The 19278-nt window shown below is 51.2% G+C and overlaps 2 protein-coding genes across 8 annotated transcripts in view; one reads left to right on the top strand and one right to left on the bottom strand.

The window, feature by feature from the left end:
- Positions 1-13478, top strand: part of Vasp (vasodilator stimulated phosphoprotein) — a 15845-nt gene extending 2367 nt beyond the window's left edge. Inside the window, exons 2-14 of one of the 3 annotated variants that reach the window (XR_004122913.1) lie at positions 5368-5539; positions 5615-5780; positions 7882-7966; positions 8762-8799; positions 8914-9155; positions 9301-9401; positions 10806-10857; positions 11011-11047; positions 11259-11304; positions 11385-11475; positions 12505-12562; positions 12672-12902; positions 13336-13473. Coding sequence is in view for 2 of the 3 variants with exons in the window: in XM_031385533.1 (XP_031241393.1) it covers positions 5368-5539; positions 5615-5780; positions 7882-7966; positions 8762-8799; positions 8914-9155; positions 9301-9401; positions 10806-10857; positions 11011-11047; positions 11259-11304; positions 11385-11475; positions 12505-12562; positions 12672-12709 (1126 nt within the window). In the remaining variant the exon portion in view is untranslated. Of the gene's footprint in view, positions 1-5367; positions 5540-5614; positions 5781-7881; positions 7967-8761; positions 8800-8913; positions 9156-9300; positions 9402-10805; positions 10858-11010; positions 11048-11258; positions 11305-11384; positions 11476-12504; positions 12563-12671 lie in introns of all 3 variants that reach the window. The other 2 variants (XM_031385534.1, XM_031385533.1) reach the window with 2 other exon arrangements.
- The window catches only part of Opa3 (outer mitochondrial membrane lipid metabolism regulator OPA3), a 35776-nt gene continuing 25385 nt past the window's right edge, over positions 8888-19278 (bottom strand). For 3 of the 5 annotated variants that reach the window (XM_031385535.1, XM_031385539.1, XM_031385540.1), the window contains 3 exons: positions 12431-15048; positions 11643-11847; positions 10982-11492 (listed from right to left, as the gene is read on the bottom strand). In XM_031385535.1, coding sequence (XP_031241395.1) covers positions 14576-15048 — 473 coding nt within the window. In that variant the 3' untranslated portion in view covers positions 10982-11492; positions 11643-11847; positions 12431-14575. Of the gene's footprint in view, positions 9642-10981; positions 11493-11642; positions 11848-12430; positions 15049-15597; positions 15784-19278 lie in introns of those variants that run through there. The other 2 variants (XM_031385541.1, XM_031385536.1) reach the window with 2 other exon arrangements.

The following is a 19278-nucleotide window of genomic DNA, read 5'->3' as shown; positions in this document are numbered from 1 at the left end:
CCCCTCTGGCTGTGGCCAGGGCCAAACCTCCCTCCCTCCCCTGAGGGTAGGCACTAGTTGAACGGATCCCCTACGCTCCTAGGAAGAGGGTCTCCCTCGTCCTTGGTCCTTGGTCCCTTGCTGGGCTGTGTCACTTCTCCAAGGACAGCTAGGAGAGAGAGACAGAGAGACAGACCCTGACCCATTCCTTATTCCCAGCTAGGTAAACTGAGCCCTGCCCCCCAGACTTTGAAGTTTGGGTCCCATGCCCTCAGAGGCTCTTATGCTGTGGTGGGGAAGGGGGCAGGACTGGTTTGCCTAGGGGGAGTGGGAAGGGAGGTGGTTGAGATGGAAAATTACAAGATATGGTTCTTTTTCTCCCAGTTTGACAAATATTTGCTGAGTGTCTGCTGCATCCGGGAGCTGGGAAAGGCAGAGAAGGGGTCAGAGGTCTGAAGGCTCTTGGGCAGAATTCTGAAAGAATGTGCTTCACCCCTTTCCTCTTGCAATAACACTAGCAGCGATTGTTATTTTCTTTTCTTTTTAAGTGATGTAGTGGGTTCAATTACTCTCCGTGCCAGGTGGGGTAATATGGGCCTGGTTTCTTTTTTAATCTCCACCACAGTTAAGTGTAGTGCTAGTACAAGCGTGTGCCCCTGGTCTTACTCCCATTTTACAGGTAGTAAAACTGAGGTGCAGTGGTGTTAAGGAAATGGCCTGTTAAAGTTTAATGGTTTGGGAGTACGATGTGGTGACTCATGCCTCTACCGCAGTACTCAGAGTGAATGCAGGAAGACCAAGAGCTGGAGGCCCTTAGGCTAATGAATCCCAGTTTCAAAAATATATAAAAATCAGTTTAGAGGCGGTAAAGTTTGAATTTGTACCTAGGACTGTCTAAATCTAGTAGTATTACACAAAAAGAAAACTAGAACCATCTATGGGTTTGTTTTTTTGTACAAATAGCATAATTTTACCATTAACACTAATCCCCGACACCCCCCCCCCCCAATAAGATCATCCTCTGCTACATAGGAAGCTGGAGGCCAGCCTGGGCTTCAGAGTAAATTCTAGGCCAGCCTGGACTATTCTGCATCAGAGACTTAGAGTTCAGGATATGTGTGTGTCTGTGTGTGTGGTGTCTGTGTGTGTGTGGAGAGGGAGAGAGAGAGAGAGTGTGTGTGTGTGTGTGTGTATGTGTGTTAGAGTTTAATGGTGCAAGGAGATGGTGGGGTAAGGTTGGGGGTGGGTAGCAGTAGAGGGAACTGCCAGTATTTGGCCACCTCTGTCCCCAGAGGCTCCCTCATTCTTAAGGCTCCCAGCTGCCAAGGTGGAGTCTGTCAGCTGCAGGTTGTGGGTTTGGGTCTCTGATGTTCCCTTTTATCTAATGGACTCAGTGTGTTGGGAACTCCAGGGCTTGGAAACTGAGGCATGGGACATCAAACTACGTGGAAGGAGGTCGGGTCTGGAACCTGTTGCCCGGGGAGGGAAGAGATTCACCTTCCACCTTCCACTGTGAAGGTTATGGGGATTGAACTCAGGTCATCAGGGTTAACAGCAGGCACCTTTACCCACCGACCCATCTTGCCAGCCCTCCACTGCCTCCTTGGATTCCAGATCCTCCTGCCTCCACCTCCCAAGAGCTGGGGTCACAGGTATATACCTCCTTGTGGGGATTTTCCACTCCAGCTCCTTGCTGGGACGGGGTCTCGCCATGTGACCCAGGCTGGCCTCAAGCCTACAAGGGCTGTCCTGCCTTCACCTCCCAAGTGCAGGGCTCTCCAGCCCAGAACTGCTACCCTTTATTTCCTTTGCCAAAACATGGGGTCCCCAAGGATCCCTTTGGCTCCCCAGTGCATCTCCAGAACCTAGAGTGGTACCAAGCGCTAGGGAACACTCAGCAGTTGTGAACAGCAGACTCGACAGAAGCTGCTGACATTTTGAAGGTCGACCACACTGTTCCAAGCATTGGGCTCCAATTTCCCAACTCACTGCTCAGTAATCAGATGAGCTAGACTCATGCCTTCATCCCTTAATGGATCATGAAAATGCAGGCACAGAGAGATGAAGACACTTGGGCAAAGATCACACAGCGAGTGAGCAGAGAGGCTCCCTTTTGAACTCATGTTCATTGAAAGATGAGAAAACAGTCCGGTTGATATTTTTATTTTTATTTTTATTTTTTTTGTTTTCTCGAGACAGGGTTTCTCTGTGTAGCCCTGGCTGTCCTGGAATTCACTCTGTAGACCAGGCTGGCCTCGAACTCAGAAATCCACCTGCCTCTGCCTCCCAAGTGCTGGGATTAAAGGCGTGCACCACCACCGCCCGCCCGGCCTGGGTTGATATTTTTAAAAAGGCAAGGTATGAAGGAAGGAGGTAGATCATGGGGGTGCTGCTTAAAAAAGGTGGGACACCTAAATATACTTGCTCATAGGCAGTTATGTGAGCAGCTTCTCAGGGGACAGGGCCTGGGGAGATCACACCTCCAAGTCTTCATGCCTTTGACCTAAATTCACTTTTTTTTTTTTGTTTTTCAAGACAGGGTTTCTCTGTGTAGGCCTGGCTGTCCTGGAACTCACTCTGTAGACCAGGCTGGCCTTGAACTCAGAGATCCACCTGCCTCTGCCTCCCAAGTGCTGGCATTAAAGGCGTGTGCCACCACTGCCCCGCAGGCCACTATTTTTTAACCTTTTCTTTTTTTTAAAGATTTGGAAAAAATAGTTTATTTCAACTTTGGGTGTGTGGAGGTCAGAGGACAACTCCTGGGAGTCTGTTCTCTCCCTGCACCAGGATGGAGCTCAGGTCCTGAGGCTTGGAGGCAAGCACCTTCAGCTGCTGAGCCATCTTGCCAGTCCTGGTGTGGTGTTTCATTTCCTTGAGACAGGGTCTCACTGTGCCCCTGGCCTCAGGTGAGATCCTCTTGCGTCAGCCTCCTGAGTGCTGGGTGCAGGCCCCGTCCGGCTGAGGCTGGGTTTGGTTTTTGTCTTTCTCCTGGGCTTGAGTTACAAGGGTGTCTCAGAACAAAAGACTGTCAGGCAGAAAGGACTGCCGGGAGGTGTGCAGACGAAGTGGTTGGGGAGGAATTCTGGGAAGGGAGGACATCTAGGCAGAGCCGAGGGGGACGCGCAAGCAGAAAGGAGATGCTGGGACAGACTGAGCAAAGTCAAGAGGGAAGGAGAGACTGAGCACAGGGGACTTCACAAGCCTTGGGTGGAAAGCAGACAGGGCTTTGTGGGGGTGGGGGAAGGGGTGAGTGGGAGGGGGCAGGGACACGGAGACAGATGGGTCTCTGAGATCGGGTCTTAGGAAGGTCCTTCTGTAAGGTCATCTTTAAGGCCTAGTTGAGGTCAGGACCCAGCCCAGGGTTACCCAGATAGCAGTATTCCCTCAGTACCAGAGCCATGTCGGGGCAGGACCACCTGAGAGGCCAAAGTGCACCTGGGTGGGGCAGTGATGCAGAGTCTACTCTGGGCGTCTGGCCAGAGTCTGCCCTGGGTGTGGGTGGCAGGTGTGGGTGAGACTTTAGCCCTGCCCTGCCAAGGGTGCCGGAGCCAGGAACAGTCCCTTGAAGCTATGCTTGTTTCAAATGGCACCTGATGTTTGGGTAGGACCCACAGCTCTGTCTGTGGTTATGAGCCGGCTCATCTGACTTCAGAGCCTCTCTCTCAGCTACTCTGTGCCTGTGTGACTGAGGGTGGGACACTACACCTCTCTGGGCCCTCTCCACTGTATCCAGGTGCAACAGCTGTCCATCCTGAAGGGACCCAGTGGGACAGGAGGAGTGTCCTGGGTAGGCTTGAGGCATGGGCCCAGCTAAAGAGCGGGTAATAGAGTAGTGCAGAGCGGGGGGTGGGGGTGGGGGGGTAGGTTCAGCCTAGCCCGCCCAGGGGCTTTCCCTGCTGAACTCTCATAGCATGGCGTCACACCCCAGCCCCCAGCCCTGCCATTGCCGGGTGAAGTTTCTCTCCCCTAGAAACCACAAACTTCTTCTTTTCAGGAAAAAGCCTGGTGGGGGTGGGGTGAACTCCCCCAACTTCCCCTGTCTGGTGGGGGTGGGTGGGGCCTGAGCTCCCCCCAACTTCCCCTGTCTGTATGTGACCTTGACCAAGTTACTTCCTGTCTGCAAGCCTTACTGCCTGCCCTGGAGGACTGAGTCTTCCAGGAGGAGGGCAGGTGTGCTTGTGGGGGTCTTGTGTGATAGAGATGTTCAGGGTACCCTAGTATAGTACTGAGCACTTAGTACTGACTGGTTGAGTGCATGGTGCCTCAGTGGTGACAGTGACCAAGCCCTCAGTACCTCAGTGTATACTAGGTACTGTGCCTGGTACTTTATAACCAGATGCATTCCTACTCACAGCCTTCGGGAGGTAGGGACCATCATATCTTCCCTGAGTGACAGATGAGAGACACGAGCTCTCTGGTCATGTGGAAGAAGGGTTCGGCGGAGGATCTGAACCCAGGTCTGTGGTATTTGACTCTATATTTGATCTGTTGTTTTCCTGTATCAGCCAGTGGCCTTCGCAGCTCTGCCTGCCCTCCAAGCTGGACCAGCTGCTCCCTGGGGTGCCCCCAGTCTGAATTCTTGATTCTTGAGGCTCTGCTGTGCCAGGACAGGTCTGTTCCTGGTATAGGAACATACGGCCAGGAGGGTGGTGGCAGGGCCAGTCTGTCTGGGCCACCACTGTGTCTCCATCCCCAGCCACAGGGTGTGACAGAGCAGGAATGTGTGCCAAATGGCTGTTTGGGCCCTGGGGAACCAGATGGACCAGGTGGCCAGTAAAAGCCGCCTCAGGGGAAACATCCCCAGGGTCCTGGGATCTGCTCTCACACTTCCCGCCCTTCTTATCTGACCTGAGCTGGGAGCAGAGATGGGGGTGGAGAGGTGGTTGATGGGGAAACCAAGGCCAGGCAGAGGCTGTTCTCCGTTCACTCCCCGGCCATCTGCTAGTCCTGGCAGCTCCGTCTTCTCCAGTCAACGTGTATCCACTTTTGATTAAGGCTGTAGAGGCTGAGCCCAGGACCTCGAGCAAGCTCCCTAGTCCCCAGCTCAAGTGGATCCCACTTTATCTCTTTTTTGCCTCTTCCTGTGTGTGGCCTGTCTATCTCTTCACTACAGTGTACTCATCTGTTAACTATCTTCTTTTATAGTACTGTGGGTTCAACCCCAAGGGTCCGAGCCAGCAAGCTGGGCAAACACTCTACCACTGAGCCACGCCCCCAGCCCCTCACTGGGGGATTCTAGGCAGGGGCTCTACCACTGAGCCACACTCCCAGTCATGCATGTACAGCCACACCCCTGTACGTTCATGTATAGGCTGCAATCAGTTTCCTGCATCTACTATATGGATCTAAGGAGAACGTGACCGGCCCCTCTGCTTTCTCCCCTGGCAGCGAGACGGTCATCTGTTCCAGCCGGGCTACTGTGATGCTTTACGATGACAGCAACAAGCGATGGCTCCCTGCTGGCACCGGTCCCCAGGCCTTCAGCCGTGTCCAGATCTACCACAACCCCACTGCTAACTCCTTCCGAGTTGTTGGCCGCAAGATGCAGCCGGACCAGCAGGTGCAGGCTCCCTCTGTCCCTCTGTCCCTCTGCCTCCCTGCCACAGAGCCCTCATCGACCCGCTCTCTCCTGTAGGTGGTTATCAACTGTGCCATCATTCGGGGTGTCAAGTACAATCAGGCCACTCCCATCTTCCATCAGTGGCGAGATGCCCGCCAGGTCTGGGGCCTCAACTTTGGCAGCAAGGAGGACGCGGCACAGTTTGCAGTCGGCATGGCCAGTGCCCTAGAGGCTTTGGAAGGTTAGATGGGCAGGCGGGATGGTGTTGGGGCTCATGCTGAAATAGAGAGGCTGAAGCAGGGGGATTGTAAGAAGTCCCAGGCAGGCCTGGATGATGTAGCAAGACTCTGTCACAAGTAGATACGTAAATAAAATTGGGACTGGGGAGCCAGGCAGTGGTGGCGCATGCCTTTAATCCCGGCACTTGGGAGGCAGAGGCAGGCAGATTTTTGAGTTCGAGGCCAGCCTGGTCTACAGAGTGAGTTCCAGGACAGCCAGGGCTACACAGAGAAACCCTGTATCCAAGAAAAAAAATTGGGACTGGGGGCCATAGATTGTAGGTAGAGAGCTTACCTAGCATGTGTGTAGCTCTGCATTCAGTCCCCAGCACTGTGTAGACAGGTCTGGTGGTGCACACCTGTCCCAGCACTCAGCAGGTAGAGGAGGGAGAATAATGAGATTAGGGCTATCCTCAACTACATAGGAATGTGAGTCCAGCCTGAGCTACAGCACACTCTATTTCACAAGCATGCGTGCTTGCACATGCATGTGTTGGAGGACAGAAGAGATGGTACAGTGCTTAATAGCATTTACTGCTCTTCCAGAAGACCTGGGTTTGACTCCCAGCACCCACATGATGGGTGGCTCAGTGTACCAAGGGATCTGACATCTGGCCTTTGTGGGCACTTAGCACATATGTGGTACACAGACGTATATGTATAGGCAAAACAACCATACATATAAAATTTAAAGAACAAAACCAAACCACAGCCAGCGTGGTAGTTCATGCTTTTAGTCCCAGCACTCAGGAGGCAGAGGCAGGTGGATCTCTGTTTTCAAGGCCAGCCTGGTCTACAGAGTGAGTTCCAAGACAGCCAGGGCTACAAAGAGAAACCCTGTCTCAAACAACCAGACTGGGGTTTGGGGTGAGCAAAAGAGCCCCTTCAGCAGTGCTGTGCAGCCGGAAGCTGCTATCCTGCCCTTCGGGGCCTGAGTCTCCCATAGAGGAACTCATGGGAGCTGTCAGTGCCTGGTGTTTGCTGAGGTGTGAAGGACTCCTCTGTAAGATGATAGCAGGTTTCCTTGACCACTTGCTGCACCAAGACGTCTGTGTGTCCAGACTCCACTGCGTTCTCTGTGTTGGTCATGGTGGCACATATGTGTAATAGGAGCCTTTGAGAAGGTGAGGCGTGAGAGGATGGAGAGTTCTGGGCCATTCTGGGCTCCATAGCTATACTTGGTGTAAAGCAAAGTCCATAGGTGGCATGCTAAGGCAGCAGCTCGGTGGTACAGGGTTGTCCACCGTGTGCCAGGTCCTGCTACTATCCCAGTTCAAAATACAGTCTCTGCTATTTCTACATCTCTAATTATTATTATTTTTTATTTTTGGACACCGGGTTTCACTGGATAGCCCTGGCTGTCCTGAAACTCACTGTAGACCAGGCTGGCCTCGAGATCTGCCTGCCTCTGCCTCCCGAGTGCTGAGATTAAAGGCGTGTGCTATCACCACCACCACCCGGCTTATTTTTAATCTTTTAAGTTCGTTCCCTCATGATGCCAAAATCCCGTCATTTTTTTTTTTAAAGAGGTGCTGGTGATTGGATGGGGGGTGTCTTTGGACAGGCTACTCGGGTGCTCTACCACTGAGCCATGTCCCCAGACCCCTCGAACAGCACTTTCAAAGCCGGGTCCTAGGGGACTGTTCTGCTTTCTGTAGAGGGAAAATAGTCCAATGGCTGAGGGGTTGCCTTCACAGGGCCTTGTTAGTATTAGTGGAAGAGCTTACCCATTCTGTGTGTGTGGAGAAATGCCATCGGTAGTGCAGGCCTGTGGCTGGTCTGTCGTCCCCCCCCCCCCTCCGGGACTGGAAAAGTGGTTGTTTCTGCAGATTTCTAACCTGTATGGCTGAGTGACTAGTGGGACCTCTGTGTCCCGTGGGTGTCCCACCTCGCAGGGCTTCAGGCCCAGGGAGGCCGCTCCTTGCTCTCTTTTCTGGGTGCTGTGCTGAGGGCTGTCAGGGCCTCTGATTCTCACTGGGATGGCATCAGATGAGGGGAGGGGAGACTGAGGGAGTGGGAGTGGAGCTCCTGCTGTCTTACTGTGGTTTTCTCTTCACCTTCCAGGAGGTGGGCCTCCCCCGGCCCCAGCACCCCCTGCCTGGTCTGCCCAGAATGGCCCCTCCCCAGAGGAGCTCGAACAACAGAAAAGGTGGGACCCTCACTTCTAGGCATGCCGAAGCTCCCAGAGTTCAGAACCTGCGAGTTTTCACTTTCTAGAAAGGTCAGAGGGCCAACAGTCCAGTAGTAAGCAGCATTCAGACACCGTTTGCCAAGCTCCTGGGGATCCAGAAACTGTAAAACCGGGCGTGGTGGCACACAACCAGTCATCTCAGTACCTGGGAGCCTGAGGCAGGAGGGTTGCCAAGAGTCTGAGGCCAGCCTGGGCTATGTAGTGAATTCCAGGCTGGCCTCAGAAATCAGTAGGGACTCTGTTGTAAAACTCAACATGGTGGTACCTTTCCAAGCATTGAGAAGGTAGAGGCAGGTGCATCTGCAAGTTAGAACCCAGTCTGGTCTACAAAGTTCCAGGCTAACCTATGCTACACAGTGAGACCTTGTCTAAATAGGGGGGAAAAAGAAAAATTAACCCCTCTCCCAAAAAGAATCTGAGGGAATGAACCATTCTGGTACCCCACCCCCCTCTCCCTACTCCACACCAGGGTTCCACAGCTTTCGGAGCCCGCAGCCACTTGGGATCATCTGTTTGCATAGTTGAAAAGAACCCGTCCAGGCCCCCGTCCAGACCCCTTCCGTGTGCTTCCTGCTTCTTGTTCTCATCCCTCTTTCCCTGGGTCCTCAGAAGGCAGACTTGGAGGGAGGGCAGGCACCAGCCTCACTGGTAACCTGAGAAATGAACCAGAGGCTGCTGGTCCTGTTTCCCTCACGCCCCCACCCCCAGCTGGCTTGGCTTGGGGACTGAAGCAAGTTCTTATCCCCTGTACAGGCAGCCCGAGCACATGGAGCGCCGGGTGTCGAACGCAGGTGATGGCTCAATGACTGGGTCACAGGGACCCCCCCTTGGAAGAGCTGGTTGGGAGGGGAGGACACAAAATCAGGCTTCTCACTCAGCTTTACCATTCTCTGTGTTTATTGCAGGAGGTCCACCTGCTCCCCCAGCTGGGGGCCCTCCTCCACCTCCAGGACCTCCCCCTCCTCCGGGTCCACCCCCACCCCCAGGTCTGCCCCCTTCAGGGGTATCTGGGCCAGGTCATGGAGCAGGGGCAGCCCCACCCCCTGCACCCCCACTCCCTACAGCACAGGGCCCCAGTAGTGGGGGTTCCGGGGCCCCAGGCCTGGCTGCTGCCATTGCTGGAGCCAAACTCAGGAAAGTGAGCAAGGTAAGGAGGTATCTGGGAGTGGCTGGGATGAAGCCCTGAGGGGACAATGGGAGGTGGTCAGAGTCCCCCAAAGGTGTCACAAGAGGGCTGGGAGGTTACCTGGCCTACCTGTGAAACCTTCTCCCCCCCTTTTTCATTCTTTCAGCAGGAGGAGGCCTCTGGGGGGCCCCTGGCCCCCAAAGCTGAGAACAGTCGAAGCACTGGTGGGGGGCTTATGGAAGAGATGAACGCCATGCTGGCCCGGAGGTGAGCAGAGTTCATCCACATGCTGCGGTTCAGGGTTAGGCTGTGGTAGTGCTGATTGGGCCTCTTCCCCTTCCTGTCCTCTCTCTTCCTTTCTCTCTCATGTCTAGCCCAGGCTGAACTTGCCATGCTCCTGCCTCAGCCTCCTGAGCGACCTGCACCCAGCTTCTTTGTGTCTTTGAGTGGTGGTGCTGCCTGATGACATGGTGCGGGAGACTGTCGTCCCCTGAGGTGGCTCAGAGACTGTAAAAGTAATTGAGCCAAGGGAGATTGCACTTGAACATCCTGGAGGCTTAGAGTCTGACTTTCAGCTTGCCGACCTTGAAGCCTCCTCACCCCTTAGAGTTCTTATGATTTCCAGACGTGGGAATTACAGGGAATCCCTCCAAATTCTCTGGGCTGGATTTTTCCTTAAATTTTAAGGTATTTCTTTTTATTTGTTGTATATATGAGTGTGCCCATGGCTTCCAGAAGAGCCGTTTCTTTCCTTCCACCATGTTGGTACTGGGAGTCTGGAGTCAAGTTGTCAGGTTGTGTAACAGCAAGCACCCTTCCTTACTGAACCATCTCACCATCCCTGAACTGGAATTTTTTGTTTGTTTGTTTTTGAGACAGGGTTTCTCTGTATAGCCCTGGCTGTCCTGGAACTCACTCTGTAGACCAGGCTGGTTTGAACTCAGAAATTTGCCTGCCTCTGCCTCCCAAGTGCTGGGATTAAAGGCGTGCGCCACCACTGCCCTGAACTGGATTTTTGTTGTTGCTGTTCCTGCTTAGGTTAGAATTTAGAATGATTCTTCTGCCTCTGCCTCTCACGTACTGGGATTACAGGCTTGTGCCATGTTGTCCCATATGTTTTTCTTTTTTTATTTTTGAGACAGTCTCTCACTATGTAGACCAGGGGGCTTTGAACTTCTCACAGAGATCTCCCTGCCTCTCCTTTTAAACATATTGGGTTTTTTTGTTTTTGTTTTTTTTGTTTTTTGTTTTTTTTTCGAGACAGGGTTTCTCCGTGTAGTCCTGGCTGTCCTGGAACTCACTCTGTAGACCAGGCTAGCCTCGAAGTCAGAAATCCGCCTGCCTCTGCCTCCCAAGTGCTGGGATTAAAAGCGTGTGCCACCACCGCCCGGCTTTTAAAAGTATTGTTCCATTTAGTTATTCACTGTGTATGTATGTACATGGAGGTTAGAGGATGATCTGCAGAACTCACTCAGCTCTCTACCTCAGCCTTCACATAGGTCCTTGGGATTAAGTCAGGGGATTCTGCCTAGGGCAAGCACCTCTATCTGCTGAGCTATCTCGCTGATCCCTTCTTTAAGTTTCCAACCTACCCTGGAATTTAGCAGTGGGAAGGGTCCTATTGAGTGGCAGAGCGTGAACTATAGCTTTGCCTTGCTTGCCCCTCTGCAGAAGGAAAGCCACACAGGTTGGGGAGAAGCCCCCCAAAGACGAGTCAGCCAGTGTAAGTAGGGGCTTTTCCTGCTCTGTATTCCTTATGATATATGCTAGTACCCTAGGGCAGGGAGGAGGTGTGACAGGGTTGAGCTGGCTTTGGACCTGGAAGAGGAGCATTGGCATTGAAAGGGTAGTTTATGATACTTTTATTTACCACCAGCAGGAGGAGCCAGAGGCCCGACTCCCTGCCCAAAGTGGTGAGTGACAGTCCTGTCTATCCATAGAAACTACAAATCCCAGGAAGCATTGTTCTTGCTTTGAAAGCACTACAGGGGAAAAATCTGTGAAAACAGTACTGGGGATTGTAGTTTTCTAAAATTCTTTGCCCTGGTGGGTTGAGTGGTGGTGTGGCACTGTGCGGGCAATGCTTGTCTCTGATCTTTCCAACTTGTTGCCCCACCCACCCAGAACCTATGCGAAGACCCTGGGAGAAGAACAGCACAACCTTGCCAAGGTAGGTCATGGATATTGGGGAGGAACATAATATACCCCTGGGGTAGGAGCCTCACTCCTGGCCTGTATCAACTCTTCCAGGATGAAGTCGTCTTCTTCTGTGACTACCTCCGAGGCCCACCCCTCTACGCCCAGCTCCAGTGATGACTCCGACTTGGAGAGGGTGAAGCAGGTAGCTTGGGGAAGTAGCTAGAAAGATGCCAAGAGAGACAGACCTGGCTCCAGAATGGTTCTAGGAAAAGCTTGGAAGCCTCTTCTAGCTGGAGAAAAGGGGTTGGTGGGTGGGGTCCAGGGTGACAGACACCCACACTGTTTTCCAGTAGCTATAACAGGTCTTACCAGTCTATCACTCATTCCTGCTGAGTCCCCAGAATCTTCTGTGGTTCAGTGGCTCCAGCTATCCATCTCTAGTCAAGAGTTGGCAGGAGACTGTACATTTGGCAAGCTTGGTACTGGATGTTCTCCAATACTGTTCTGCTGGCCCCAAAGATCTAGAACTCTCCTATAGAACATTTCCATCATTCTGTGACCTTGGCAACTATGTCTAAGGATGAAAGTGGGAAGGGTTATTGAACCAGCTTTCTCTGTCTTCAGTCAGAAGAAAGGGAAGAGAACCTGGCTAAGCAGGAGAGTGCCAAGACTCCCCACCCCCACCAGTGAGGGGCTAGGTGTATGGCTCAGTGGTAGAGCCCCTGCCTAGAATCCCCCAGTGAGGGGCTGGGGGCGTGGCTCAGTGGTAGAGCCTCTGCGTAGAATCCCCCAGTGAGAGGCTAGGGGCGTGGCTCAGTGGTAGAGCCCCTGCGTAGAATCCCCCAGTGAGGAGCTGGAGGCATGGCTCAGCAGTAGTGCGCTTAGGTAGCATTTAAGATGCCCTACGATCCATCCCTGTCCCTGAAATAAAGTGGCCTGTTTGGTGTCTAAGCAGGTAAAGGTGCACCATGCCACTCTTAACCAACTGAGTTCTATCCACAAAAGCCACATGGTAGAAGAAGTGAATTCTTTCAAGCTATTCTCTTACCTCTACCCGCACGAAGTGTATGTACATACCTCACTCATGAATGCACATACCTTATGCGCACATGTACATACCTGCACAAGCACACAAATAAGTGTAAATGTTCAAGAACCTTAGAAAAGTTGGAATAAGAGAGGGGTCACTGTTTGTGTGAGTCTGGGACTCCTCTTGATTGGTTCCTTTCAGGAGCTTCTAGAAGAGGTGCGGAAGGAGCTGCAGAAAATGAAAGAGGAAATAATCGAAGGTGAGGCACTTCGGTTCTAACACAGGCTCTTTTGCCCCTGGAAAGCGCCTGCCTTGGAAGGGAAGGCAGGCGACAGAGACTGGCCTAACTTGTCTCTCATTCCTTCCAGTCTTTGTCCAGGAGCTGAGGAAGCGGGGTTCTCCTTGACTACAGGGATCCAGAAGACCCATTTCTTCTTTCTGTACTTTTTGCCTGGCACCTGCTTTCCCTGCCTCGACTTGACCAAGAGTTATACAAGAATGCGTTTTCCCCTACCAGCTCCCACTTGGAAGATTCCACAGGGGGTGTGGCTTCCTGGTGCCATGGTCACACCCACGCTGGCTGCTGATTGGATAAGGAGGTCCCACCCCTTTGTTCCCTTTGGTCCTTCCCCTTCACCATCCCCTTGGGGCTGGTTCCTCTGCTGGGGATGTAAGAGTAACCCCACAGTAAGGGAAGGAAGGAGGGGATCTCACCTTCTCTTGTTCTGGATTCACTTTAACGCTTTAATGCCTTGGAATTTTTTTTTTTAAGAAAAAGTATATATATATATTTGGGTTTGGGGGGGAAGGGAATTTTTTTTCTCTTTGGTTTTGATAAAATGGGGTGTGGGAGTTTTTAAATGCTATACCCCAGGCTTATCCCATCGGAGGCAGCTATGTAAGAGGAGAGGTATCCCACCACCCCTGGGACACCTCCCCCTTTGCCTTGGCTCCTCCCTCTTTTCTATGAGGAATTAAGATTCTTTAACTTTTTTGGAACCTCAGTTTTGTGGTTTTTTTTATTTGGGTTAGGATTTCAGGGTCCAGACCATTTTTGCCCTCCGGGAAGATGAAGTGAGGGAAAGAAGAGGAAAAGTAGGTCCTCCGACTTCTCCACCATAGCTTCTTGGATACGGGCCCTCGCTGAATAAATCTGCAGTTTTTATAAATGCAAAGGTCTCTGGAGCACTTTAAATGCTATGTCCCATCAATGGCAGCTATCTAAGAGGGGAGATATCCCACCAGGAGAGGGGGTTGCTGACAGCTCTGGGCACCCTTGCAAAGATTCTACTGCCTTCTGCTTCTCACTGGTTCTACATACATTCCTGGTTCTGGCCTGCATTCTGTCCTTTCCCGTCCTTTCCCTCTATGGTCTTCACCAGCTTGCTTCCTCCATCCTGCAGTGTCTGCGGACTGTGTGGTTAAGTCTTACAGCTTTACCTGGGAAGGGTCTCAAAAGATGACTGCCTCCCTTGTGACTAGAAGCCCCCTCTCCTAGTTCCTTCCTAACGGGAATGAATGACACGTCTGCCCACTCAGCAAATGATGGTTTGAGACACACTCTTTAACCTGGGGCACCTTTAATTATAAAACATTTAAAACTCATAAACCACTCCTTCGTGACCCAGTAGGTTAGCAAAGGAGTGGGTAAGGTAGTTAATTGGTCTTCTGGAATGTTCCATCTGGACAGAAGGTAAGGCTACTGTTTGCCTTATTTTAAGTGGCTTTTTACCTCGAACACCAAAGGCAGGAAGGGAGGGTGGTCCCTGAGAATGCCATGAAACAGGTGGGTGGTGGAACTGGCCCACATGTTAAGGGTGCAGGGGAGTCTTTACAACAGGCCAGTAAAGGGCCAGAGTGACTTGGCAGGGCAGGGCGGACCCTGTCCTCTTTCCCTAAAAAGTGAGGTAGATGGAAGGAGGTGGAGCTCCAGACCCTAAGGCAGGGAGTGTTGCAGTGTGATAGGCCAGTGCCCTAGGCAAAGGGTTGTTAGGTGGCTCCCCAACACGCTGGCCTCCTTTCCAAGTACAGCATTCAAGCACTGGTGGTTTGGGGTTGGGGAGCTGGAAGGGTCTCTGGCATGTCTCACCAATGGGTTAAAGAGACCCTGTGGAAAGGAGCACTCACACCACCCCCAGCCTAGGACCCATCTGTCTCCAGAGACAGGGCATGTTAGCTGGCACAGTTTGGGGGTGGGCCCATGCAGAGAGACCAGTCGTGTGACAAGCCCAGACAACAACAGTCCACATCCAAGGTCAGAGTCCTTCGGCCTCTACTTCTCCGGGGCCTCAGGGCACTGGGGTTTAGGCTCAAGCTCCGGCTCATAGAGATCTTCACAAATCTGGGTTTTGAACTCCTTCAGCTCCACTTGAAGCTCTGCCTGCAGCTCCGCCCGCAGCTCCTCTCGCAACTCTGCCCGCAGCTCTGCCCGCAGCTCATCCAGTGCGCTCCTGGGCAATGCTGCCTGCACCTGCACCTGCAACTCGTCTAGCACGTCCTCCAGGTGGATCACATCCTCCTGCAGAGACAGTACCGTGGCCACGCGCGCCGCTTCCCTGCGGTGTTTCGATGACTTCTGGCGCCAGAACTCTAGCAGCAGACAGCTGCCCGCGGTGGCAAAGACGATCGCTTCACCCAGCAGGTTTGCACCCAGCTCGGCTGCTGCGTCCTCATTCAGTGGCTTGATGGCCTCAGCATGGAAGCCCATGATGCGCATCTTGGTCCGCATCTCTATCCAGTGGTACACTGCAGAGAAGAGAGGAGTCGGAGTTTGCTTTGCTTTGGCCGGGGACGATCCTCACCCCAGTGCAAATATTCCCCTACCCCCATCTCCATTCTCACCCCCACGTCTTGGGTATCACAGCCATAGCTGGGCAGCCACCCAGTCCACAAACTTAGAATAATGACTTCTCCACCCTGGGGGAACCTGAAGACATGGTTTTAAAATGGTCCAGGGCCTGGAATGTGGCTCCTTTAGCAGAGTGCCAGCCTAGCATGCAAGGTCCCCTAGGTACAAGTTTGATGGTACAGGCTTATCTGAGGTAGACACTCAGGAAAGAGTTCCAGGGGGTCTTTTGGAGACTGGCCTGGACAGCACCAGAGCCCCCTCCAGTGGGCAGGTCATGGTGGTTCAGGCAGCTATGATCTCAGCAGCAGGGAATGAAGCAAGAGGTCATCCTAGGCTAGCAATGGATCCTCAAATGGTCTCAAAATAAAACAAAGGAATTAAATAAGGTCCAAAGTCAGCAATGCTTTGGCAGCGGGTAAGGGTGTCTGCCACGGAAGCCTGCTTACCAAAGTTCCATCCTCAGAACTGGAAGAAGCCCACTCCAGAGCTGCCCCGAGCTTCACACACACTAATTAAAACACCAGTGTCCAGAAGATCCTGGAAAGTGGGCATGAGTGAAAACGCTGCCCTGGTTAGAAGGTGGGGCACCCTCAGTCTGGGAGCCACTGCAGGATTAGGGCCACAAGGTGGCCCCAGAGTATAAAACCCCCCAAACATTCATGCACATAAAATAAAAATAAATATTTTGAGGGGGTGTCAAGACAGGATTTTTCTGTGTAGCCCTGGCTGACCTAGAACTCAGTCTGTAGACCAGACTGGCCTCAAACTCACAGAGATCCACCTTGCCTCTACCCCCCAAGTGCTGGATAAAACTGTGTACCACCACTGCCTGGCATACATTAATCTTTGAAAAAAATTACAAAACTGTGTCCTCAAGTAAATTTTAGGGAGAATCCTCTATTTACTGTCTTATTATATCTGTGTATAACTGGGTGTGCATGCCTAAAATCAGACATTATGGGGCTAGAGAGATGGCTCAGATGTTAAGAGCACATACTGCTCTTGCTAAGGTCCTGAATCCAGTTCTCAGATCCCACATCTTACTAATGCCTGTTGGTCCAGCTCCAGGGGATCTGATGCCCTCCTCTGTCCTCTATGACACTAGAATACACATGGCACACACAGACAAGTACACATAAGCACAAATCAAAAAGTTAAAAAATTAAATCATGAGATGGGACATGAGAAGTAGAAAACAATGAGTGTGTCGGGCAGTGGTGATGCACACCTTTAATCCCAGCACTTGGGAGGCAAAGGCAGGCAGATTCCTGAGTTCGAGGCCAGCCTGGTCTACAGAGTGAGTTCCAGGACAGCCAGGCTATACAGAGAAACCCTGTCTCAGGAAAAAAAAAAAAAGGAGAAAACAATGAGTATTTAACCCATCAACCAAAATAAGAGAACTGCTCTTAGTCAACCCCTCAACAACTAAATTCCTCTTGAGCCCTGTAAAAGGAAGCCCTGAAGAGGAACTGAGTCCTGGGAGTGCAGTGCTCTCCCTTCTTAGCGGCTACAGGTCTTCTCAGAGTGGTCCTCCCTAACCGGCACCAGTGCGCTGCTCTGTTGTCATTTACAAACCCGACTGAGCCCATATTTTCAGTTCATTGGTGTGTGTGTGTGTGTGTGTGTGTGTGTGTGTATGTGTATGTGTGTGTATCTGTGACTCTGTGTGTGTTAAAACAAGGTCTTACCATGTATGTACCCCTGGCCTGGAACTAACAAACACCCAACTGCCTCTGCCTGCCAAATGCTGAACGACTGAGGGCCTAACCCATCCAGGGCTTTGTGAATACTGGGCAAGCTTGCTGGCCACTGGAGTTGTTCCCTGGAGCCCTCATTTGACTCTGAAGCTTTTGTTTTTCCTCAACTGCTGTCTCTCAGTCGATCATGGACATACTAGCTGTCCCTGAGGCTCAGGCCTGTGTTCCTGTGATGTCTTCACAACACCTCACCTCTTTCTTCAACTCTTTTTTTTTCTTCCTTTTGAGCTAAGGTCTTGCTGTATAAACCAGGTTGGCCTGGAACTCAGAGATCCTCCTGCTTCTTTCTCCCAAATGCTATAATTAAAAGTGTTCTCTACCACCCCTGGCTGGATTCCATCTTCTATTTGTTCCTTTCTTAGGACCTGGGAATGTCTCTTTTATGTACATCCATGAATGAGAAGATTTATGTACCCATCTGGAGTTCTGGCTTTTGCTCTGGGATCCCTGGAGATCAGCTTGTGGAGTCTGGCGTGTCTGACCTCATGTTCTATCTTTAGGAAATTTGAATATAGATTTGCTGGAGTATATCTCTAAGTACTTCCCTCAAAAAGGATGTTTGGTAAAATGTTTTGAATCCTTCTTTCTTAGCTTGTCAAGGCTTTGGCTTTTTGAGACAGAGTCTCCCTGGCTAGCCTGGATCTCACAGGCTGGTCTCGAACTCAGAGATCTGTGTGTCTCTGCTTCCTAAGTGCTGGTCTAATTTACACCACTATATCTAACTTCATTTTAAATTTTTTTTGTTTTGTCTTGAGATAGGATCTGTGTAGCCCTGGCTGTCCTGGAACTCACTTTGTAGATCAGGCTGGCCTTGAACTCACAGAGATCCACCTGCTTCTGCTTCACAAGTGCTGGGATTAAAGGTGTGGCCATTATATTTTTAAATTATATTTTTACTTATTTATCATATGTGTATGATAATATGGATACCAAGGCATAATTGTGGGTGTTAGAGGACAATTTATGAAAGTTGGATCTCTCCTTCCTTCATGGGAATGCCAGGGAGTGATCCAAGATCCCTAGGTTTGGTCACAGGGTCTATCCATTGGGCCACCTTGTTAGCCACAGTACAACTATTCATGTAGCTGCTTCCAATTTGAGTTCAGGTCCCCATGTATGGTTTAGCAGCAGATACTCTTATCTCTGAGCCATCTTCCCAGCCACTCCCTCCCCCCTTCTTAAAGTGTTTCTGAGGTAGGGTTTCTCTGTGTATCCCTAGTTGTCCTGGAACTCACTCTGTAGGCTTGCCTCAGACTCTGAGATCTGCCTGCCTCTGCCTCCCAAGTGCTGGGATTAAAGGTGTGCACTGTCATCACTTGGCTTTTTTTTTTTTTTTTTTGGACAGAGTCTTACTTTGGAGCCCAGGTAGGTCCCAGACTCACAATCCTTTGGTCTCAGCTCCCAAGGACTGGGACTAGAGTCGTGAATAATCCAGCGTGCCCAGATCTTTACTCCTATTTGCAACAGACTCTCACATAGGTCAGGCTGGCCTGAAACTCATTATGTAACTTTAATGCTATCCTTGAATATCTGAAATATCTTGTCCTACCTCCAAGCCCAAATGGACACAGGAAGACAGGCCTACTCATCAGGTGTAAGGGCTGACTCCTTTGGAGATGGGTGAGTCTGTGTTCAGCCTCCATGTGATGCATGACTTTTGCCTCTCTCTTGGATCCTGGGAATTTATTTCCCTTTCAGTGTTGTGTACACTGAAGGATTAGCCTACCCATATAGAGGCCTGGTGTTTGCCCTGGGATTCTGAGAGATAATCTTTAAAAGTCCTTGGAATGTCTGGTCCATTAAACTGTCTTTGAGGCACCCAACACACACAACAGTCGTTCCTGCTAATGATAGAATGCCTGCTCTTTCTCATTTTTTCTTATTCCTTCATGTGTGTGTGTGTGTGTGTGTGTGTGTGCGCATATGCGGGTATGTGTATGGTATCTGTGTGGAGACGTGTGTGTGTGTGTGTGCTTATGTGATTGCAGGCATACATGTCCATGCCTGGGTTCTCTTTTATTTATCTTTACATTGTATTTATGATTAGTATATGTGTGTCCAATGTTCTATTTGGAGAATGTAGAAGTCAGAGGACAACTTTTGGGAGTTAGTTCTCTTCTACCTACTGAACCATGAGTTCAGCCAGCCCTCACTTACTGATTCTTATATTTTTCTTTGATATTTTATTTGTGTGTGTGTGTCCATGCTGTGTATCACAGCACTTGTGGAGAGGTCAGAGGGCAATTTGCAGGGAGTCTGTTCTCTCCTTTAACCCTCTGCCATCCAGGGACTGAACTCGGGTCTGCAGGCTGGTGACAGGGAGTCTGTTCTCTCCTTTAACCCTCTGCCATCCAGGGGCTGAGCTCAGGC

The sequence above is a fragment of the Mastomys coucha genome, unplaced genomic scaffold (genome assembly GCF_008632895.1).
Source record: "Mastomys coucha isolate ucsf_1 unplaced genomic scaffold, UCSF_Mcou_1 pScaffold21, whole genome shotgun sequence".
NCBI classification, from domain to species: Eukaryota; Metazoa; Chordata; class Mammalia; order Rodentia; family Muridae; genus Mastomys; species Mastomys coucha.
This window is presented reverse-complemented; position numbering and strand designations above follow the sequence as displayed.